Here is a 20581-nt window from a genome sequence, read left to right on the forward strand (position 1 = left end):
GGGAGGGAGGGGAGGGGAGGGAGGAGGAGGGGAGGGGAGGGGGCAGGGCAACGAAGAGGCGGGAAAAGGCGGGCGGGCCGTGCGCATGTGCAAGGGTGGGGACTACAAGCCCCGGCGTGCCTTGCGCTGGGTGGGCGCGGTAAGGCACGCTGGGAGCTGTAGTCCTCCTGGCGCAGGGCCGGGCCATTTCGCTCGGGGCCGGGCTCCCCCCTCCTCGCCCGTGGGCGGGCGGAGCTGGCGGCGCCGCGAGGCACCTATGGCGGCGGCGGCGGAGCGGACGGATGAGCTGGTGCGGGAGTATCTGCTCTTTCGCGGCTTCACCGCCGCTCTGAAGCAGCTGGACGCGGAGATCAAGGCGGACCGGGAGAAGGGCTTCCGGGTGAGGGGCGGCTGCGTCCCCCTTACTGGCGGGGCGCTGGGCGCGGGTGCCCCCCGGGGAGGACGCGGTCCCCGGGCAGGCCGCGGGCGCCCCTCCGCGCACCCGCTCCCGGGGCTGGGCGAGGGGAGCGGGGCGGGCGGCGGCGGCGGCGGGGCAGCTCTCGGAGCCCCCGCGCTTCCCCGCGGAAGCAGCTCGCCTCAGGCGGCCGCCCCCGCCCCGCCCGGGCTGGGTTGGGTGCCGGGGCCCAGCCGGCCGCGCAGGCGGGACCCCTCGCATCCCGGTGGCGGGGGCCGCCGCCCGGCCCTGCCGCCGTTTGTGTACGCGCAGCCTCCCAGCGAGGGGGCTTTAGCTGGCTGAAGGCTCTGCTTCTGCTTGGCCCCGCAACGGCGTTGGCGCGGAGCAGCGGCGGTGGGCGACGGGCTCCATCCCGTCGCCTGGCTTCCCAGCCAGGGGCCGCAGTTCTCGGCCGGCCACCCCGGCCCGGCGGTCTGCTCGGCCCGTCCAAAACCGCCGTCTGTGGGCCCTACGTCCGACCTGTAAACCGCCAGATGTTTCTCATCTTCGTGCCGAGAGGAGTGGAGGAGATGCGCGTACGAGAGGGCAGCGGCAGGAGGCTGTCTCTTTGCCTGGATCTTTTCTCGGTCATGGGACTTTTATCCAGCGGCTTTACAGCTCTGCTCCTTAGTTTGTATGTTTTAAGCACCAGCTACTGTGCTAGATGTGTGGAAATTGGTGCAGAATTTGCCAGCCTCGAAAATACAGTTTCAGTCCTTTGTGTGAGCTTTGCGTTCCTGTAGCAGCAGTTCTGGGCACTGAATGTAGTGTTTTGAATGGTCAGATTTTTCTTTAACCAGCAGTACAACCACTAACTTTATCATTCATAAGACATGTTGCTTTTCTTCTTAAAACACCGGCACTTTGCTAATGTTTAGAAGTTGGCAAACAGTTGATTTAACTGGGATAATGTTGTCCAAGACAAAATTAAGAAGGGACTGCTGGGATCACAGACTTCTGTTCCCTTTATCTGTAGGAAGCCACAGAGGTAGAGGCTGGATGATGTCCTAAAATGTTAACTGATGACAGGAGAGCAAACTGCATATTAAACAACTTTGGTAGTTGAATATTGTATAGGTGCAGACTTTTTTTTTTTTCTGATGCCTGTCTTGGCCATCAGAAATCACTGAATGAAAAATCTGTTCCCACACCACCATTCTGCCTTATTCATATTGCAGAAATGATTTTCAAAGAGACATAATGACAAAAAAAAATTCTGTTGCAAACTTTTATGCCTGCCTTGTTAGTAGATGATGTTCGTAAAGATAAAGGTACTTCAAAGATAGCAGTACGATGGATCTTTCTTCCTTTTTCTGTTGGCTAAATACAGTTTTTTCCTTTTAGTCTAAAAATAATACTATTTTCCAGGTGCTGCACTTGAGTTTTCAACATTTAATTGTATTATTCCTGTTTCTTCATTATCAGCTGACTTTAAAAAGAAGTGGAAATATTTTGCTTACTTGTAAAAAAAAAAAAAAAAACCCCACCAACTGTGTTTAACAAAATGTGATCTTTTGGTCAAAATCTGTTTGGCTATGTTCTTTCATGTTTCTTTCTTTTTTTATTTGAAAGGTGCTGCAAAGTGGAAGAATGCTATACAAAATGCAGAGCGGTTCCTGGATTAGGAAAATAGCTAACGCTTAAGTGCTGGATTGTAGTATTATTTGTGCAGTTAAAGCTTCTCAGCATTAAGTTACAGAAAGTCTTTTGTGCCAGAAGAGCCCTCCCATGACTGCAGTCTTCCCCGTTTTGCCCTCTTTAGGTGGATAAGATAGTGGACCAGCTGCAGCAGTTCGTTCAGAGCTATGATCTGGCTGCTCTGCGGGATTACTGGAGTTATCTGGACCGACGCCTTTTCAGCCGTTTGGAAGATGTGTATCGGCCAACAGTGAACAAGCTGAAAACCAGCTTATTCCGATACTACCTCATCCATACTGTTCAGGTAGTGTTTGATTTTTAGGCTTCTGTTTTAAAAAGATCCTGGTCTCTGCAACCAGAGCAATGAAGTACCCTTGTGAGCCTCTGACAGGCCTGGTGGCTAAGGGACAAGCAATTCATGTGTCATGTATCAGGAGTGTAGTAAGGAATTTGATGCAGGCTCACATGATGAGCTTGTAAGCAAGACAGGGAAGCTCAGGCAAGAGGGAAATATGGTTAGCTGGGAGCAACAGAGTCACACTCTGACATGAAGGTAGGTCCCCCTCAGACAGGATGGCTGTTCTGCTAGCTCAGTCCTGCTCAGCCTCTGTTGAGAACTTGGATACTGGGAGAGATCACAAGGTTTGTAAATACCTCCTTGCGGGGCATTGCCATGAGAACAGAGGAGGACAAGAACACTGCTCAAAGCAATCTTCATAAGTTAAAGAAACAGGCAGAAAAAAGCCCCAAGCACCTGTATGTAGGTAGGAGTAGTCAGCTGCTCCGGTGCAGAATAAGGAACGATTGAGCAGGCAGCAGCAGTGCAGGGAAGGGCCTTACTGCAGCGCTGGGGACCAAAAGGCAGGATTGTCTGTATTCCTTCCACTCTAACATGCTGGCAGGACTCAGCCAGTCCTTTGAAGCACCACCATTCTTAAAGCATCAAGGGAGCTGGAGGGTCCAGAAGAAAAAATGGTGACTTGAAGTTGATGGAGTTTTAGTTCATAAGAGAGGGGAGAAATGGGCTTCAAATCTGTACAAGGTAACATGGGAGAGAAAATGAGTGAATGGGTTTTTGTTTGCTTTGAATAGAAGAGAAAATAATGAGCTTAAAATGGAGCAGAGATTATCTTGATGAAACCCTAGGAAAGTCAATGGAATATATTACTGTTGTGGTTTAACCCCAGCTGGCAACTAAGCCACTTGCTCACTCCCCCCCCAGTAGGATGGGGGAGAGAATCAGAAGAGTAAAAGTGAGAAAACTCATGGGTTGAGATAAAGACAGTTTAATAAGTAAAGCAAAAGCTGCGCATGCAAGCAAAGCAAAACAAGGAATTCATTCACTACTTCCTATCAGCAGGCAGGTGTTCAGCCATCTCCAGGAAAGCAGGGCTCCATCACGCATAACAGTTACTTGGGGAGACAAACGCCATCACTCTGAATGTTGTGTGCCCCCCCAGCTTCCTTCCTTCTTCCCCAGCTTTATATACTGAGCATGATGTCATATGGTATGGAATAGCCCTTTGGTCAGCTGGGCTCAGCTGTCCCAGCTGTGTCCCCTCCCAGCTTCTTGTGCACCCCCAGCCTACTCACTGGTGGGGTGGTGTGAAAAGCAGAAAAGGATTTGACTCTGTGTAAGCACTGCTCGGCAGTAATGAAAACCTCCCTGAATTATCAACACTGTTTTCAGCACAAATCCAAAACATAGCCCCATACTAGCTACAGTGAAGAAAATTAGCTCTATCCCAGCCAAAACCAGCACAATTACACGGGGTGGGCTTTGGCCAACAGAATAGACAAATACCTGTCAGGAATTCATGTTTAATTTCTGACCATTTAGAAACAATGTTTCTTCCTTGATTCCATTCCCTGACTGAAAATCTTAAATTATGGGTGTTGGTGGAGGAGTCAAAATCTAATGCATGTTTCTGGAAGTGTGGTTTTTTCATGTTTTGTTTTGCCCTGTGCTTACCCTGAGGTGTGACTGTCCTGACTGAACAGTGTATCAGATGGAAGCATTTTCAGGCTATATCTGCTGTACTCTTGGGTAATTTGAAGTATGCTTTTGTCCTGTATGCAAATGCTCACATCTTATGTCAGTGCACAAACTACACTGGTTTAGCTGGCAATCAGTGTAAGTGATTAGTTTAATTTGCCTCAGCCTTTAAATGAGACTGTGGTCACTAGAAAGAATGTCAGATTAAGTGCATTTGTGAGCTTCTAGTGTATTTGAGTTTCTTTTGTTCCTAGATGAATCTGTTAATTCTAACCACTTGCTCTGTTGGATGGTGAAAGTAGTTGTTAGTGTGTTCATAACATAGAGCAAATATTCCTAGAACCCATGTGATGGCATGAATGGAAGCATGAGCCCTGTTGTTCTTGCTGTGTTTCAGACCGGCCGCAATGACAAGGCGCAGGAGTTTTTCTTCAAGCAGGCCTCTGAGCTCCAGAACCAGACGGAGTGGAAAGATTGGTTTGTCCTGCCCTTCCTCCCTGCCCCAGACTCCAACCCCACCTTTGCTACCTATTTCTCACGCCAGTGGGCAGATACGTTTATCGTATCTCTGCACAACTTCCTGAGTGTCTTATTTCAGTGCATGCATATCCTTTTTTGCAATAGTTAAATCTCCCTTGCACTGGTGTTATACTTACTATTAACAGTGGTGCCAAGAATACAGTATTACAGAACTTGCTGCTTTCAGGTGATTGTTTAGAGCCAAGACTTAGTAGGAAGCTGGTGTTTACCAGAGGATGTTGGAATAGTTATTGTTCAATTATCTGATGATATGTTATATTCCCTGGGCACAAACAATTGTGGTTGTTGCTAATGCTGAACTCATCCCTATGCTAGTGACTAGAAATCTTGTGCACATCTTGTTCTGAAATGCTTTTCCTCTTTGCTTGGCATAGTACAAGACAGGCATGCAGCCTTGGGTCACAGTCCATAACTGAACTAGCATCTCCTGTTAGACCCTTCTCTGGATTCATATGTTCATAACGTTGTCTAGTGACAGCTCACTGTAATAGGGCAGTTCAACATTGGCAGAAAAAACAGCTTCTGTCCTGCACTACTGAGTTCTGACCTTGTTTGTTTGCTGATGGGCAGGTTTACACTGCAGCTAGAATACAGCTCATCTTGAACTGTTTCTTCAGTGTACACTAATACAGCAACATAACCTGCCTTGTCCTCCACTTCTGACATGTAAAAAGGAAGAATCTCAAAAGCCTTGCAAAGTCTACGTGAAAGTTTGTGCAACAGTGAAGTACAAAAAAAGTACCAAAGCTGGCTTAGGTAACTAAGCTGTTTCTAGTCTTCTGGCCTTGCACATAATTCTTGATAGTAGTATGGACTGGGCAGCTTTGCTGTCTTACAGGCAAATGGCTGGTATGAAGTGCTGGCTTTTAGAATTAAGGCAGGTGCACATAAGTTCTTGCCTTGTTTTTCTTTAACATTCCTCACCAGTTCCAGTCATTTTGAACTTCGAAGCTGAATGTCTCAGGAGCAGTCTCATACAAGAAGAAAATGAATCATTGCGGCATAAGGTCAGAACTGAAGTCACTCTTTAGTTGCTGACTGTATGAGGTTGTGAGTTTTGTAAAATTGGTTCCATCCATTCAAGAAAGTTGTAACTGTTCAGTGCAGTTATTCCAAGGCAGGTTCTTCTGCAAGTCCTTTATAATTTTGGTTTATCTTTCAACTGTCTCCAGCAAACTTCGAATTGCAATCATATCATGAAATGTCTGTTTAGGATATTACTGTCCCTCTGCTGGAGGTGACTGTCTCTTCCTGTGCTGACAGGTGGCTGGATACTGTGCAAACTCCTTTCCTGCTACACTGCAAAGTCAAGATAAGCTGAAACTAGTGGCAGGTTAAGTGCATACATGGCTGACTTTGCATGGAAACTTGTGAATAGTATTCAGTCACTTCCAGATTTTAGCTGATGGAGCAATAGAAATGGGCAATAACTTCTGTCAAAGAGACAGAAACTATTACTTCTGAAATGGCCACTTCACCATGGTTGAAGTGCACTTAAAGCAATTTAGATCAGCTAATGGAAATGTTGTGAATGTTTGTTTCCCAACTCTAGACCTTACAGTAAACCGTAAGAAGGGCTGACCAGTTCAGACAATATGTCGCCAAGCTCCATGTCTTGTTTTTGACAGTATCATCATCAGATGCTTAGAGAGAGGGTGTAAGAATATATAACACGGGTCAGTCCTTTCCCAGTGTAATTTCCTATTAGAGAGACTTGGGAAATCTACAGTTTAAGAACTTTCTAAATGACAGTTTGCATGTGGATGATCATGTCTGAGTGGGAAGCCTTATTCATGTTAGCAGGACTTTAGTTTCACTTCCTCAAACATACCAAGTGAAAGCGCTCTCTGTGTGAATACGTCAGTAAAGTAAGTTTTGTGCTTTACCTCTTGTGTTACAAAAAAGTTATGTTGTACGTTGTGCTCCCTGTTTCAACTGTTTTGGTAGCTGGTCAACACTCTTCATTTGTACTAAAAATGTTGAAGTAAAATAGAAAATTGATTTCCACAAGGAGGCTTTTTTGTGAAAGAAAAGGAAGGTTTGTCACTGCGTACTGTATGGAGTCAGTGGATCAAGCAAACTTTGACAGGAGGGTTCTGCAAAGATGGTCAGGGAATAGGGACAGCAGGATAAGGTATGTTTTGAAATAGAGCTCTCTTATTTCCTCTAATGTTGCATTCTGTACTTTCAGTCAAAGCTGTTTTTTTGTTTGTGGTATGTTGACTGGTATCACTTACAGTCTGCATAAGCGTTCTCTGGCAAATAGGCAGAGGTAGAAACTAGACTTTCTGTTTTGGAGAACTGCTCAGGTCAGAAAAGGAAGCAGCTACCTTTAGAATACAGGTTTAAATAAAAAATGGTGTGAATAAATATTGAATTTGATGCTAGGTGAAATTAAGTAGTGATTCTGATTTCACTGTTGAAACAATGCAAATACACGAATAACAAGCTGGATTTCTAAAGCTCCTTTTTCTTGTAATTTCTTTCCTTAAATACGATGATAAAAAGAAGAAGAAGAGTTCTATCTGAGAAACAAATGTACGGAAACAGAAAAGCCTGAGGAGCTCTTCATGTGAACAAGAGTCACAGGCGTAAACCACATCCGTCACAGAAAGCTGCATCCTGAGGTTCCTCTCTGCTAAGGGGGGGGAAAGAAAAACATCTCTTTCTCCGTAATGTGGAGATAAATCTCACTGTCACGCTTGGGAGGGAGCCGGGCAGGGCGTGGAGCTGGATTTCAGGGTGACCTGATGGCGTTGGCCTCAGTGCACCCTGCCAGCTCCCCAGACCCTTGGCCGGGGGAAGAAGATTACCTTCTGGGCTCAGTGCCCATACATCACTACTGCCAGTCACATGCATTGCCCTGGCCTTGAACTGCCTGCACGGAGTGTCTGATCAGCTCTGCCCTGGCCAGCTCTCACTTCCCAGCACCACTAATGTCCCCACAGCAACAGCCCAAGGAGAGGAGTGAAGGGTTTTAAGTAGGCTCCAGTGTCATGTGTGTACAGTACTGATTGTTTTGACTACTTGGACTAATGTGGTGCTCAGCCAGTCAGAGCAGCTTTCTTCCCTCCCCACCCTTCTATGGCTGTTGAAATAAAAGGAGTAAACCACCTCAGCAAGTGGGAAGGAGGTGAATCTCAGTGACCCTCTGTTTACTTGGCTCTCTTCTCTCGTTCTAGCTGTTTGCTTTGCAGGCTGAATCCTCCCGCATGAAGAAAGAGGAACTGGAGCTGGAAGGAGCAGCCGTGCATCACAAGTTGCCTGCATATGTGGCCAACATGGATCGACTAGGGGACTCTGAGCTGTGAGTGCCCGCAGGGGAGGAGCTGGGGACAGGCTCTGCTGCTTTTGTGGGTCACGGAGGCTCCAGGAGGGTCATTTCCTTGTTCCCTGCCCTGGGAATCGATGCAGAAAGACATGTGGGCAGAAATCCTGGTGACCTAAGTGGGTTTAATGGGGGAAATTCGTGATGGGCATCTGTCCCGCCATTTGGGAGAGAGATGCTTGCCAATTGGTGAGAGCCCAAGCACACATGGAAGTGATTCTGCTCTGCTCTCAGCATTACACCAAGGTGTTCTGGGCAGCCAGGGCACTGGTAGCAGTGCAATACCCTGCAGTATTGCTCAAATGAAGTGGATTGTCTCTTGACTCCTCTTTTCTTCAGTGCCTGTGGTGCAGTAGGTGAGTGCCCTGTGTTGTTTTGTAGACACTGGTACTGTATGACCCAAAGGGGTCGTTGTTACGCAGAGATGCTGTCTTGCTTTTGCAAGGTCAAGGGAAAAGGAGTTTCTCTTCTGTGAGGCTCGATTATGCACAGAATTCCCCATAAACTTGCTGCAGTTAAAGCGTGTTTTATGGCTACAACTATTGTATTCCTATCTGTGGAAAGTAGGCAACATAGACAGTGATACACCTTGTTTAATTGTTATTTAAACTCTTATTTTTCCCCCAGTACACAGCCATGCAAAGCAAGCCTGTGTGTTTGAATTCATTGTGGTTTTGAGATTTTTTTTTTTTTCCCCCTTGCTTTAAAAGGATCTGAAAGCAGATGTAGCTTAGCCACAAGGTGTTAGTAACACTGCTGGGGCTTTGACTTTCTCATGTGCTTCTTCCACTGCTATTCAGACAGGAGGGGACTGATCAAATGATGCTGCTGACAATGACAAATAGAAGTTGTAGCAGAGACCACACACAAAGGCTTTGTTTTAGTCTAGAAGTTGTCTGATTAAAGAGACTTAAGTGTCTGGTGAACTATCTTGATAACTGCTCTGCACTCTCTGCACAGGACAGGCTACAGAGTTTAATTTGAGATTTTTTTTGGTTTAACTACTGTGTGTGGAAAGCCCTGATGTTCACCTGCACACACAGGGGAGAGGGGCGTGAGGGATGGGATAATTTATTCCCATATTCCTTTTTGTCCCTTTGTATTAGAAAAACTTGCCTTAGAAGTGGCATTTCTTGTGTGTGCAACTTGTCTCTTAGTCTGGGGCCAGTTCTGGCTGCTTTTTCCATGTGTCTGCTCAACCCAAAGCCCAGCTTTGGTAGAATAGTTCCTTCCTTGAAGAGAGCATAGACACAGTGAAGGTGATTGTATTCCCCTTCCTCTGGGTGCTGCTCTGCTCTCAAGGGAAGCTGTGGCAGAGTGAGGTCAGACAGTTACATTCTGGGAAGCAGCTGCTGCTCTTGGCATTGTGGGCTGAGAAAGGAGGTGTGTGTAATCATAGGAATGGACCTAAACTTTCTTATTTTCTTTGGGTCCAGTGTTTGAGATATTGAGGGCCTGTGCTTTAAAACTGCTGAACATGACTTGCTGAATATGTAAGGGTGTTCAGTGAAACACTGGATGCTGAATGCCTCTCAAAGTAGGTCTGTTTTATGCCTTGGATTGGGAATCCTGGCTGAATAGATTCTTTGGAAATCTGGATTCCCCTGCCTTTCCCTTAGGGTCTTTCGAAACTAACCAGACAGAGGGGAAGGAGTTTGAGGTGGCCCTACAGGGGATTCAGGAGCAGCTGGGCCCACTGTCTCAGTGGCATCTCTGAGAAGTTTCCTTTGGTTACAGCAGTTACTATGATCTGCTCCAGGCACTAACAGGATGTTTTAAAACAGTTTTTTAATGCATAGTGGTCCATCGGCTTGGCAGGGAACATCTGTCCTCCAGTGGTTCAAAGAGCTGGCACTTTGCTTGTTGGGTGGTCTTTGATCAGATTGTGTGGCTACACCTTCATATTCTGTTTGGTGTTTTTTGTTTGTGTGTTTTGTTTTGTTTTTTAATTAGAGATATGACCTGCAGCCAGAGGAGTACTGCACATTCTCTTCAGTCCCGAGGTGGCTTTCTGTCCTCTTTTCTCTCCCAAAGTAAAAAGGGCCCTTCCAGACCAGCCCATCCAAGTGGGGCTTCTCCTACGCAGACTGGCAGTATGCTGCTAGGGAAGAAAGAACCAACAAATCACCAGGTAATTCTCAGCTGTGTTCACTGAAAGGTGCTCAGAATCCAAGGAGCTAACATGCAGCACAGCACTGCTCCAAGCTTTTGCTTCCACCTGAAAAAATAAAATGTCCTTTCCTTCCTTGCAAGCGTATGCTGCGCCTGAGTGCAGCACAAGAACAGCTGCTGTTGTCCGGGGGCTTGTGGAGCCCTTGGTTTCTTTGCTTGGTGCTTGGTTTCTTTGCCTCCTCTTTTGCTCTTTGTTCTGCAGCCTAGCACAAGCATAACTTTGCCAAATCATTCCTCTGCCTTCCAGAGTGCCAAAGGAAAAGAAGGAACAGTGAGCTGTAAGGACGGGAAGAGCCACTTCAGTGGGTTAGTAGCAGGCGAGTCGAGTTCCCTGCAGCAGCGGCAGAAGCGCTTGCAAGAGCATGGGAAGGAAAGGAAGGAACTGCTGTCGAAAGGGACCTTCCAGGTACCGGGCAACACTGCAAGGCTGGGAAGCGGCGGGCTGGTATTTCTGTAGTTTGTTGTGCTAGGTGGTAAAGCAAGTGCAAGTGTTCCCGATAAGCTTCTGAATTGCTACTCAGATCTAACTGTATCAAAGGTTAATCTCTGTAGTTAACCAACTCCTTCCACACTCTCTTTATTTCTGGATTCCCTGGAAGGGAATCGGTATTGACATTTCAAATGGAAGAGGAGTTGTCTTTTTTCACGATCTTTTCAACAGCCTGGTCCTGGGGAGGGTATGTTTCATCCACCTTAATGGTTATGTTCAAATACCTTGTTATAATCCCCATTCCTTAGTGGCAGTGGGCTCGGCTCACCCATCCTGCCCAAGTGAGTTCTCTCCTGTGGGTTCTTACGCTGGTTTGTGCAGGCTCCGTGTGGGACGGATAAAAATTGATAGTCAGTTTTCCTGGATAGGACTGGAAATATCCTGCATAGCAACATTTGCTTTTTGGAGTTTTTTGCACTGTATGTTGCAGTTTTGCCTGGGGGTGTGCCCTGCTTTCTAATCAAATGAAATAATAGAACTGTGTCCTGGATTTTAACCACTGAAGGTCAGCAGCCTACTTCTGTTGACCTGTGTATTGGTCTGGCTTTCAGCAGCCATGTGGTCAAAGGATACAGAGCACAGGAGGAATGGTGGCAGCATCTCAGCCATGTTTATTTTGGCTGTATGAGCCACTCTGTCTTGGGAGAGAGACAGTGCTGAGGGACTGTTGCCTATTGGCCCATATGTGTGGCTGTTCTGCGTGGGGGAGCGCTGCGTGGGGGAATGCTCCACCACTGAGCATTCAAGGCTATGAGAGAACTTTTTTCTTCACGGCTCATCTAAAACATTTTACTTAAACATTGGTCAGAAAATGGCAAAGCCCCGTTTCCCCATAAGTATCCTTTGACTTTCCTTTTTGTGTCACGGTCCAGGTTAAGGCAGTGTTTTCCTGGCTTTGTAAAAGTTGCTTCTGGTGCTCTAGGGGAAGCTGATACTATTTAGCTTTCCGTTGTTCCCAACGCATGTGAGCAAAATGGAAACGGAAGGGCAGCACTGTTTCTTTCACATGAGTGTCATTCATTGGTGGTTATCTCCCCACATTAACTGAAGCAGAGAGAGGCATTCTTGGATTTATTTCCCAATCTTTTCCAGCTTTGTGATTTCAGGTTGTTTGATGATGCAGCGTTTGACCCATTGCTCAAGATGTGAAAGCTACTATAAATAAGGCAAGGATGTGTTAGGGAACAGGGATTCAAAACCATCAATACCAATACCATTTTGGGGCTTTTCATCTTCAGAGGATGGTTTAGCAAAGGAATGCTTGCAGATGTTTTGCTGGCTTATGTGCTGTATCTGCTTCTTGTTCAGCTTCTGGTGGCAAGGGAAGACTAAGCTGCTTTCAGACACTTCCGTGTGCTGCAGCGCAGATCTTGTCTCATTCAGATACCTTCACCTCCTAAAACTCCATTTGTTCTGTCTGCCCTGTCAAATTGGGTTTTAAGCTTTTGGACTCGTGTGTTGACTCTACCGTTGTCATCAGTCAGTTGGCTGCAGTGGTTGGCCCAGTGCGCACAGACTAAATCTCTGGCAGACAAGGATAATCCATCCACTGGGGCTTACCATCCAACAAGAGTTTTTGTGCAGGTTTACTGACCTGCATATTATACAGGCTTCACTTACATTGCCGAATGCAAGAATTCCTTGAAATATGTTGCTTTGCTTGTGAATCTGGGCTCTAATGGCATCAAAATGGGCCTCTAATATCAGCTGAGGTATGCCAAACAGATGTCGTGGTCCCTTTAATTCTTACAGGAAAGCATATGGCTGGGCACATGGAGGGGGATATCAGGGCCTCTACAAGCAAGGAGGCCATATTAAATGATGCAACTGTGCAACGCACTATCCTTGTGCTCAGAAGGGTCCCTGGCAGAAGGGGTGTTGAGCTGACAGTGCTTCTGTTTCAGTGCAGCTTCTTGGTTTTTTTTCTCCCAGTCAGCTGGGGTGGCTGAAGAGCTTGATCTGGAGCCGGTGCTTCCTTGTATTTCACACAGGATTTCTTTCTTCAGGGCCAAAGTGCTGAGAAGAAAACAGATATTAGCACAGCCGAGGCAGAGCTGTGCTCAGAGCTGCATGCTGAGCAAGCAGAGACTGCAACCAAAATGCCTACCAGCAGTGCAGAGGCTGTGGGGGTCCGGCAGGAGCAGCCTTTCATTGTCCTGAGCCAGGAGGAGTATGGGGAGCACCATTCATCCATCATGTACTGCAGGTAATGGACTGGCAGAAGAGGGCTTTCTCGTAGAAGCCTCTCTAGAGGACCAGCTGTGTCTGGCCTTTTTCTCCCAGCCTCTGTTCTGCCCAGCACGTTGTGCATGTACCAGTCAAGTTGGTGTGACTGAAAATAGCCTGTAGCTTGTGCAGAGAGAATGGACAGAGATTTTTGTGATTGGGAGGTGCCAGCCAGGAGGAAACTCCCTGGGAAAGCAGGATGGTATTGCTTCAGGGCATTATGCTTTGCATGTGGAGCTTGGTGCGTTGCATTGTGCCACTTATTGTGGACTGAACAGGAAGTGGTGCAAGGAGGTTCTGATTCCTGCGGAAGGAATTGGTGTGTGGCCAGGAGAGGAAGGATTATTGGGGTATTTACTCACATCTAAGAACTTTAGGGAGAAAAATATCCCATCAGTTTCCTTCTGCACATAGGGTTGATTGTTCTGGACGGAGGGTGGCCAGCTTGGATGTGGACGGGGTCATCAAAGTCTGGTCTTTTAACCCCATAATGCAAACTAAAGCTTCATCCATTTCCAAATCTCCGTTGCTGTCTCTGGAATGGGCGACCAAGCGTGATCGGCTGGTGAGTAGTCTGCATGTGGAGGCTCGAGAGTCACAGCAGATGATTTGGGGCTGGGTTGCCACGTGTTGCACGTTAGCTTCTAGACAGCTGCATTGTGGATAAGATCAGGACAACAATTAGTTTCCACTTTAGTGGGACATGGGGAACTGAAGCCTGTAGGGTCTAAGAAAAACTAGAGTGGGGAGTGTGCTCTGTGTATTGAGCAAGGAATTCACCACTGGTTGCCCTGAGACAGAAGTTCCCAGGCTGCAGTGCGGGTACAGCTGCAGGATAGAAGTAGCTCCTTTAAGAGAAGTGCCTCTCTCGGGCAGAGCAGGCAGCTGCTTGTAAAGGCAGGCAGAGGCAACCTGGTACAACAGCCCATGGGAACCCTGCAGCAGGGAGCTGTAGAGCTTTACTCACACCCTGAGCCAGAAGCAGAGAAGGGAGAGCAGGGCTGAGGAGCAGGGGTGTGGTGTTGGCATTCTGCTTGTGCAGGTGTGAAAAGGGCTCCATAGCCAGTTTTATAGTGGTGCCTTCTGAGTTGGGGGTTGGTGCGTGAATAAGGAGCTTGGGGCTTGTTTAAATGTCACAATAGTTTAAATGTTTCCTATGGCACTTTTTCTCTAGTTCTGTTACTAGAGAGGAGCCTTAAATTATATGCATTCTTCTGCATCCTAGAACTCTTGCTAGTGTTTCATGTCCTCCCTTGGCGAAGAGACAGAGCTGTGTGAGAAGGCAGGCCTGCGACTGAGGGAATATTGTTCACCTTCTGGCACTGACAATGTGTTGCTGCTAACCCCAGAATGCCACCTGTGAAGAGCTGGTGCTACAGCTTGTCTCTTTCTTTTCCTTTGCTCTTAGAAAGGAAGTTGTCCATGCAGTTCTGATGTTTCTTCTGCATTGTGGAGTTTATTTCCTGCTTGCTGATAGAAAGATTCTTCTTTCTGAAATGTATGGGGGTTCAGCAGCAGATCAGGCTCTGAAGTGAGAAGGATGTGGCTTGCTTCATTTTCTTTGACAATGCATCCCTCCATGGTTTTACTTTTGATCTAAACTGTAGCACCACTGATGAAGCATGTGTGAGTCCTTCTGAATGATTTCATTCTCCCCTGGATGAAAGGAGGTGGCTTCTACTTGGTTTTCTCTTAAACTTAGATTGTTAATTCTGTGTTACTCTTTCCTTGCTCCCCTAGATATTGAGACTCCACATATGTTTTGCCTCCTATCATGTTGAGCCGTACTCTAGAAAGTGGCTTTTACTCCACCTTGGTGCCTATCAGATCTTTTTCTCACTGGAAAGCAGTGCTTTTACTCTGACTTCTGTGGCTCTGGGGTAGTCCTACGCAGCATGACATGCACAGAAAGACAAGATGTGCCCTAATGGAGTGGCGTTTAATCTGAATGCATAGGTAGAAAAAAACTTACTCTGAGGTGTTGGTGGTTGTTGGACAGCATCATTGTACTCACTCACACTTCTTTCATCTCCTCCTTGCTGGTTTCAAGCTATTGCTTGGCAGTGGGGTCGGGACGGTTCGTCTTTATGACACAGAAGCGAAGAAGAATCTCTGTGAAATCAGCATTGATGAAGACATGCCCAGGTAACTCTGGGAGACTGATTTTTGTATATGAATATAAATGTTGTTGATTTTGACTGTGAAAAGGTAGGTGAAGTCTCAATGTTCCTGCTGCTTTCATGCAGCTGCAGGATTCTCTCGCCTTCGTCCAGAGGGCAGTCCCTGTCTGAGCAGCATAAAACTGCTCAGTTAAATGGGAGATACTCAAAATCTGTCTAAGTACATGAATCCTGCCCTCCTTTACAATGCACCCTGTCTTGCAGGGTCTTAATGGGAGAGCTCATAGTCGAGTGTTGTGCTTGAGGTAGCTGCTGGAGAGAGGCAATTTGGACTGTTTGCTGTGTTTCAGGATCCTCTCGCTTGCCTGCAGCCCAAGTGGTGCCTCCTTTGTCTGTTCTGCGGCAGCCCAGAGCCCCATCTCCCCCATGGACTTCTCAGCCCTCAACTCTGGGGGCAAAAGTATGAACCAAGTGCCTGGGAAGCTGCTACTGTGGGACACTAAAACGATGAAGCAGCAGGTACTTGCTGGGCTTCTTTCCTTTCTCAGTCTGCTTGCTGAGAATGAGTGTCTTCTGTTTCAATGTGTAGGAGCCCTCTTCCTAAATTATGCTGACTTTCTTTTCAATACCCTTCTTTTCCCCCTTCCTCCTTTCCCCTCTTTCACATGCCAGACAAAAATGAATAGTGTAAGTAGCTGCTGGGTCTGGGTGGGGTTTTTTTGTTTTGTTGGTGTGTTGGGGTTTTTTTGAGGGATTCTTCAAAATAGTCCATAGCCTTGTTTCTATCCTGCCTGCACAGTTTGTGACTGGAAATGTCCCAAGTGGACTGAGTGATGCTTTGCTCAGGCTTTCTCCACTTGAGCTATATTGAAGGGTTTTCTTTGCTGCTATTTCCCCTGCCCTCCCTGTTTTTAAGTGAAATGCTTCTTTCAGAGGTTTCATCTCATGTCACCTTCTCCATTGTTTCAGTTTAGATGGGTCAGATTCTGGCAGGGAATCCTCGTCCCATCCCTCACCTTTGTCCTCAAGAAATGCTGTCCCTGACGTGCAGGAGAAAGCAACATACTCAAGCTAATGCCTGCCAGAAGCTGGTTTTGCAGCCTTGAGGCCACGGCCAAGAAAGCTGTGGCTTGGCTGAGGTGAATTGTTGGTTTAGTGTCACAGTAAAATGCAGCTGCCAACCTTGCAGTCTGTAGTCATGAGAGGTGTAGGGCTCCAAACTGGAGGAGTTCTTGCTACTAGGTACTGTCTTTCCTCCCTCCCCTGGAGATCAGCTCCTCAGCACCCCCAGCTCTGTTTCTTGGCATTAATGCAGACTTTCCCTTCCAGCTGCAGTTCTCCCTGGAGCCTGAGCCCATTGCTATTAACTGCACAGCCTTCAACCACAACGGCAACCTGCTGGTCACCGGGGCTGCAGACGGGATTGTTCGTCTCTTTGGTACGTTGAAATTGGGCAGTGAGGTGGCCCCTCGGTGTCCCCAGCTGTCTGCCCCTAGCACCCTTCTTCTGCCAGCAGGGAGGCAGCTGTGGGACATGACCGAACACCAGTACTTTCTCTCCCTGGTTAGTGCTGCTGGATTTGTTGTTTCCCTGCTGCTGAGGAGCAGAGTTAACTTGCCCTTGAGCCATGCGGTCTTGGCTGTGCCATGTAGCAGTACCACTGCCGGAAGTTGAGTCTTGAGGAAAGGAATTAGTGTGTGACCTTCCAGTTGAAGGCAAGGGCTTCACGTCAGTCCTTCTTCCCTGAGCAATTTCTGTTTCTCAGGTTTTGTCCTCTTTGGTCCGTCCTTGTGACAGCAGCAGTTCGGGCCTCCCTCTTCTGTGAAGGAGGGATCTGCTTCTGGCCTGGGTGCTGAGCTGGAGGCTGCAGTCCCGGGTCTCTGGGAGGACATGGCTGGCAGCAGCTGTGAGGGTGGACAGGATAGCACAGGGAGGAGAAGAAGAAAGGTGGCAGTGGGGCTTGGATGCAGAATGCCTGCGGTTGACAGTGAGCATGTGAGCAGCCCTCTAAAGCTGGAGGAAGAGGTGACTAGTTCTAGGCAATGATTTTTGTGGCCAGTGTAAAAGCCACATGCTGGAGAATAAGCACAGGGTGCTGGGATTGGATTGGGCTCCCCCAGGCTGGTTTAGAGGGCTGGGACAGCGACCTTATGAACATAAAGGGCCTCTCTCTCTTTGCCTCAGCTCTGTGCGAGTACGAGGAGTGTTCAGTACTGGTTCTCCCCTCAGATATGCAGCAGCATGAGTGCGCCATGAGCTGGAAGGCACACGATGGGGAAGTCTACTCCGTTGAGTTCAGCTATGATGAGAACACAGTCTACAGCATAGGCGAGGATGGCAAGGTAGGCTCTGGGTGATCTTCTACTGGTCAGCTGGCAGTGAGGTCCCTTCTGGAGTCTTCTCCATATGGTGGGGATAGCAGTAAAAATACCCTCAGAATCTGGAGGATCTGCAGGATGCTAACGGTCATCTTAGGTGTGCAGCACCACCCTGCTGCATGCAGTCTCTGCAGAGAGAGTGGCTGGAAGCAGCTGGAGCTGTTCTGTGCAGCTGTGGAGCAGCTGCTGTGGCTGTTAACAGCTGGAGCTGTCTCGGACCTTGTCTGCAAATCCTACTGTTGGTGACATCCCCTTCCTAGGGAATCCATGTGAAGATGACCTTTCTGTGCCCCTGAGATCACCACATTTGAAATCTGGGATTCACCAGGGAGCAGATCCTTGACCACTTTGCCTAAATTTCCTTGTCAGCAGCTCCCTGTTGCTTATAATAAAGGCTTCAATTTCTGCAGTCCCGTAGTCTTAGCAGTAGAGGTGTGGCTCAGGGAGGGAGACTGCCTGAAGGTGTGGGTCCTTGGCTGATGAGAGTTAAGTGAATTCCCCCCAGGATCCTGCATGCAGTGTGGAAGGACACATAGGCAGCAGTGCTCGTGGAAGGTAGGGCATATGTTTGCCTGGAGAGTAGGTGCTCTTACAGCCTTTGCAGCCTGTGTTTTATTAATATAGCCACTTAGATATAGATGTCAAAATGCCATCTTCTGTTTGTGAGGAATAGCCACTGCACTTAAAAACAACGACTGGCCCTTCTACTTTCATCCTAGTCAATTTAACTATGGGCTTTTGTCATCTCTCTGTGTTATTCTAGTTTATTCAGTGGAATATTCACAAAAGTGGCTTGAAGGTGTCCGAGTACGATCTTCCCAGCGAAGCTACAGGTCCTTTTGTTCTGTCCGGGTACAGTGGCTACAAGCAAGTCCAGTTCCCACGAGGAAGGCTCTTTGCTTTTGACTCCGAGGGCAACTATATGTTGACGTGTTCTTCTAGTGGGGGAGTCATTTTTAAGGTAAGAGAAGGCCATTTTTCAGGTAAGTCTGGGAAGTGATGGGGAGCACTCTTACGCATCCACACAAGCTCTTGTTGTTACAGGGCTGCAACAGCAGCCACTGGAAGTTCTCAAGCAGCACCTACCCATCCCTGCTCTGTGAAAGCTGCTGCTCAGTTTCATACATGTGCATTTTAGCAGTGTGTGGTGTTTAGCAAGTGTTTGAACCCCCTGTAAGTGTTTGGCCCTCTGTATGTAGCTAGAGTATGTGTGCTCCTTGTTCTTACAGCTTAGCTGCAGCAGTTTGCCTCTCAGTGCCCAAGTGCCTAGGACAAAGTTTCAATTTTGCATTGAACTGGCATGCATCAATATATTAAAGAAAAGTGTGTGATTGTTGACTGATGCTCATCTTTAATCTGCCTTGTGTGCTTGCTGATGTTATGTTAGTCCCAGCCTGATTCTCTCTCTCTTGCTGTGTACTGAAATGAAATGAAGGGTAAGGCTGAATGGTTCCAAGTACCCAAATTTCTGTGCCGCAGTAACAAGCGGTTACTGATCGCATGCCCCTTGCCAGCCTCCTCTTGAGTCAATACCCACCAGTATAAGCCATTGCAAGGCAGATTAGATCGAATTTTTACTTTGCATCTGGGGCATTCAGAGCACCTGCACTAACACGAGCTATAGCTTAGGCTTATGTGCTCCTCATCAGTGTGTGCTCTTAGCCTGCCTTGTTCAATTACTGCAGCTCAGCTGATGTCAGAAGCTGAGCTGCTTGAGAACATGGGCTTCTGTCATGAGACTGGGAACTTGCTTCCTCATGCGTGCTACATGCATCTCAACATCTCTCTGATTTTCTGCTTAATTATGTATGCTGGTGGGGATATGGAGTCTGTAGCAGGCTTTGGCTTCTCCTGTGGGTACGCTGCCCCCACTGCAGAAACCTGCCTCCTTAGAACCTTATGCTTTCCTTCTTTTAGTTAAACGGTGAGGAAAAGGTTCTGGAGAGCTGCCTTTCCCTGGGAGGACACCGAGCTCCTGTTGTCACAGTAGATTGGAGCACAGCTATGGACTGCGGGACCTGCCTCACTGCCTCTATGGATGGGAAGATTAAATTAACAACCTTACTGGCTCAAAAGTCTTAACCTGGACTGTGCTGAAAGGAAAGAGCAACAAACTTGACAAAACCAGTGTTAACTCCATGGGAACAAACTGCATGGGAGAGAAGGCAAACCACAGTCCCTCTTCTCGTTGTAGCTTTTGCCTCTTGACAAACGTTAAGTACATTTGCCAAACCACTGTGCAACAGAACGCTGGCATGGGAATAGATCAGTGGCAGCACTGAAAAATAAGCCTCCACTGACCCATTGTGGCAGCTGGACTCCCTCCGTTAGGGAGTCTTGAGTAGCAGATGGCTAGAAGGTTGCTGGGGTCACATCGGGTTCTGCAGAAGAAGGTGAGGCTGGAGGAGGCATGCATGAGGCAGCGTAGTGCATGGTGATCAGATGGCTCAAAGTGGAAAGGCTGGTGCAAAATCAGAGTATTCTTTTGGTATATCATTTGTTGTTGTGCTTTTGTTTGTTTGTTTGGGGTTTTTTGTTTTGGTTTTGTTTTTTCCCATAAAAAGAAAATATTCCCTTGCACTTGTTTTCTGTGCTCTCTTCAGCTGTTGCTGCAAAACATGGGAGATGGCTGGGGCAGTGATGTGCCAAGACAGTCTCCTGCATGGAGAAGAGACCTCTGTGCTTTCACCAGGTGCTTCTGGCACTGACACCCACACACAGCGGGGAACCAGTGCAAGCATCCGGGAACAAAAATAGTTGTGTTCCTTTGGATGTATTGTGTTCCTTTGTGATACCTGCTACCAACTAGAGGAGAGATCACGAGCCAGACTTTTTGAAATGCTTGTGTTGGGAGTTCAGAAGTTCAAGGTCCCAGTTATGAGCGTGTGGCGGAAGCAGCAGGAGAGGGAAACGAGCCCAAAAGCAAGCGAGCTCCGTGGGGCCCCACTGCCTCCTTCAGAGAAGGGGAAGAGTGGCTGGAAAGCTGCCTGGCGGGAAATGCCCTGGGGGTGTTGGTCGAGAGGCAGCTGAATATGAGCCAGCAGTGTACCCAGGTGCCATCCATACTCTTTCAGCTGAGGGAGAGAGGGAGACTCATTTCTTTCTGCGGTAGCCCTCACTTTCCACACTCCTGGCACGGCATGACTTGGCCCTGTCACACAGAGGTGGCACCCCAGTGCCTCTAGGGTGCTTTCTCAGTGGCTTTCCTGAAGGGGCACAGAAGAGATGAGGAACTGCTGGTGGGGGAGGTGGAGAAGTCC

At 47.7% G+C, this 20581-nt stretch overlaps 1 protein-coding gene across 6 annotated transcripts; it reads left to right on the forward strand.

The window, feature by feature from the left end:
* The first annotated feature begins 207 nt into the window (after positions 1 to 207).
* WDR91 (WD repeat domain 91) lies at positions 208 to 19880 on the forward strand. 6 transcript variants are annotated; one of them, XR_012043280.1, is made up of 15 exons: positions 208 to 379; positions 2196 to 2375; positions 4465 to 4671; positions 5531 to 5614; positions 7790 to 7914; positions 9889 to 10066; positions 10355 to 10513; positions 12589 to 12803; positions 13238 to 13388; positions 14874 to 14968; positions 15294 to 15462; positions 16273 to 16381; positions 17173 to 17285; positions 18180 to 18282; positions 19239 to 19377. XR_012043280.1 is itself a non-coding variant. In XM_072866686.1 (15 exons), exons 1-15 carry the CDS (start codon positions 257 to 259, stop codon positions 19401 to 19403), a joined length of 2271 nt encoding a protein of 756 aa, XP_072722787.1. In that variant the 5' UTR covers positions 209 to 256; the 3' UTR covers positions 19404 to 19880. The 6 variants fall into 6 exon arrangements, 4 of the variants coding, with proteins under 4 accessions (XP_072722787.1, XP_072722797.1, XP_072722814.1 ...); XM_072866686.1 differs by having other exon boundaries at positions 209 to 379; positions 18085 to 18282; positions 19239 to 19880; XM_072866696.1 differs by having other exon boundaries at positions 210 to 379; positions 12604 to 12803; positions 18085 to 18282; positions 19239 to 19879.
* Positions 19881 to 20581: the final 701 nt, after the last annotated feature.

This window comes from Ciconia boyciana, chromosome 1 (assembly GCF_034638445.1).
Source record: "Ciconia boyciana chromosome 1, ASM3463844v1, whole genome shotgun sequence".
Lineage (NCBI taxonomy): Eukaryota > Metazoa > Chordata > Aves > Ciconiiformes > Ciconiidae > Ciconia > Ciconia boyciana.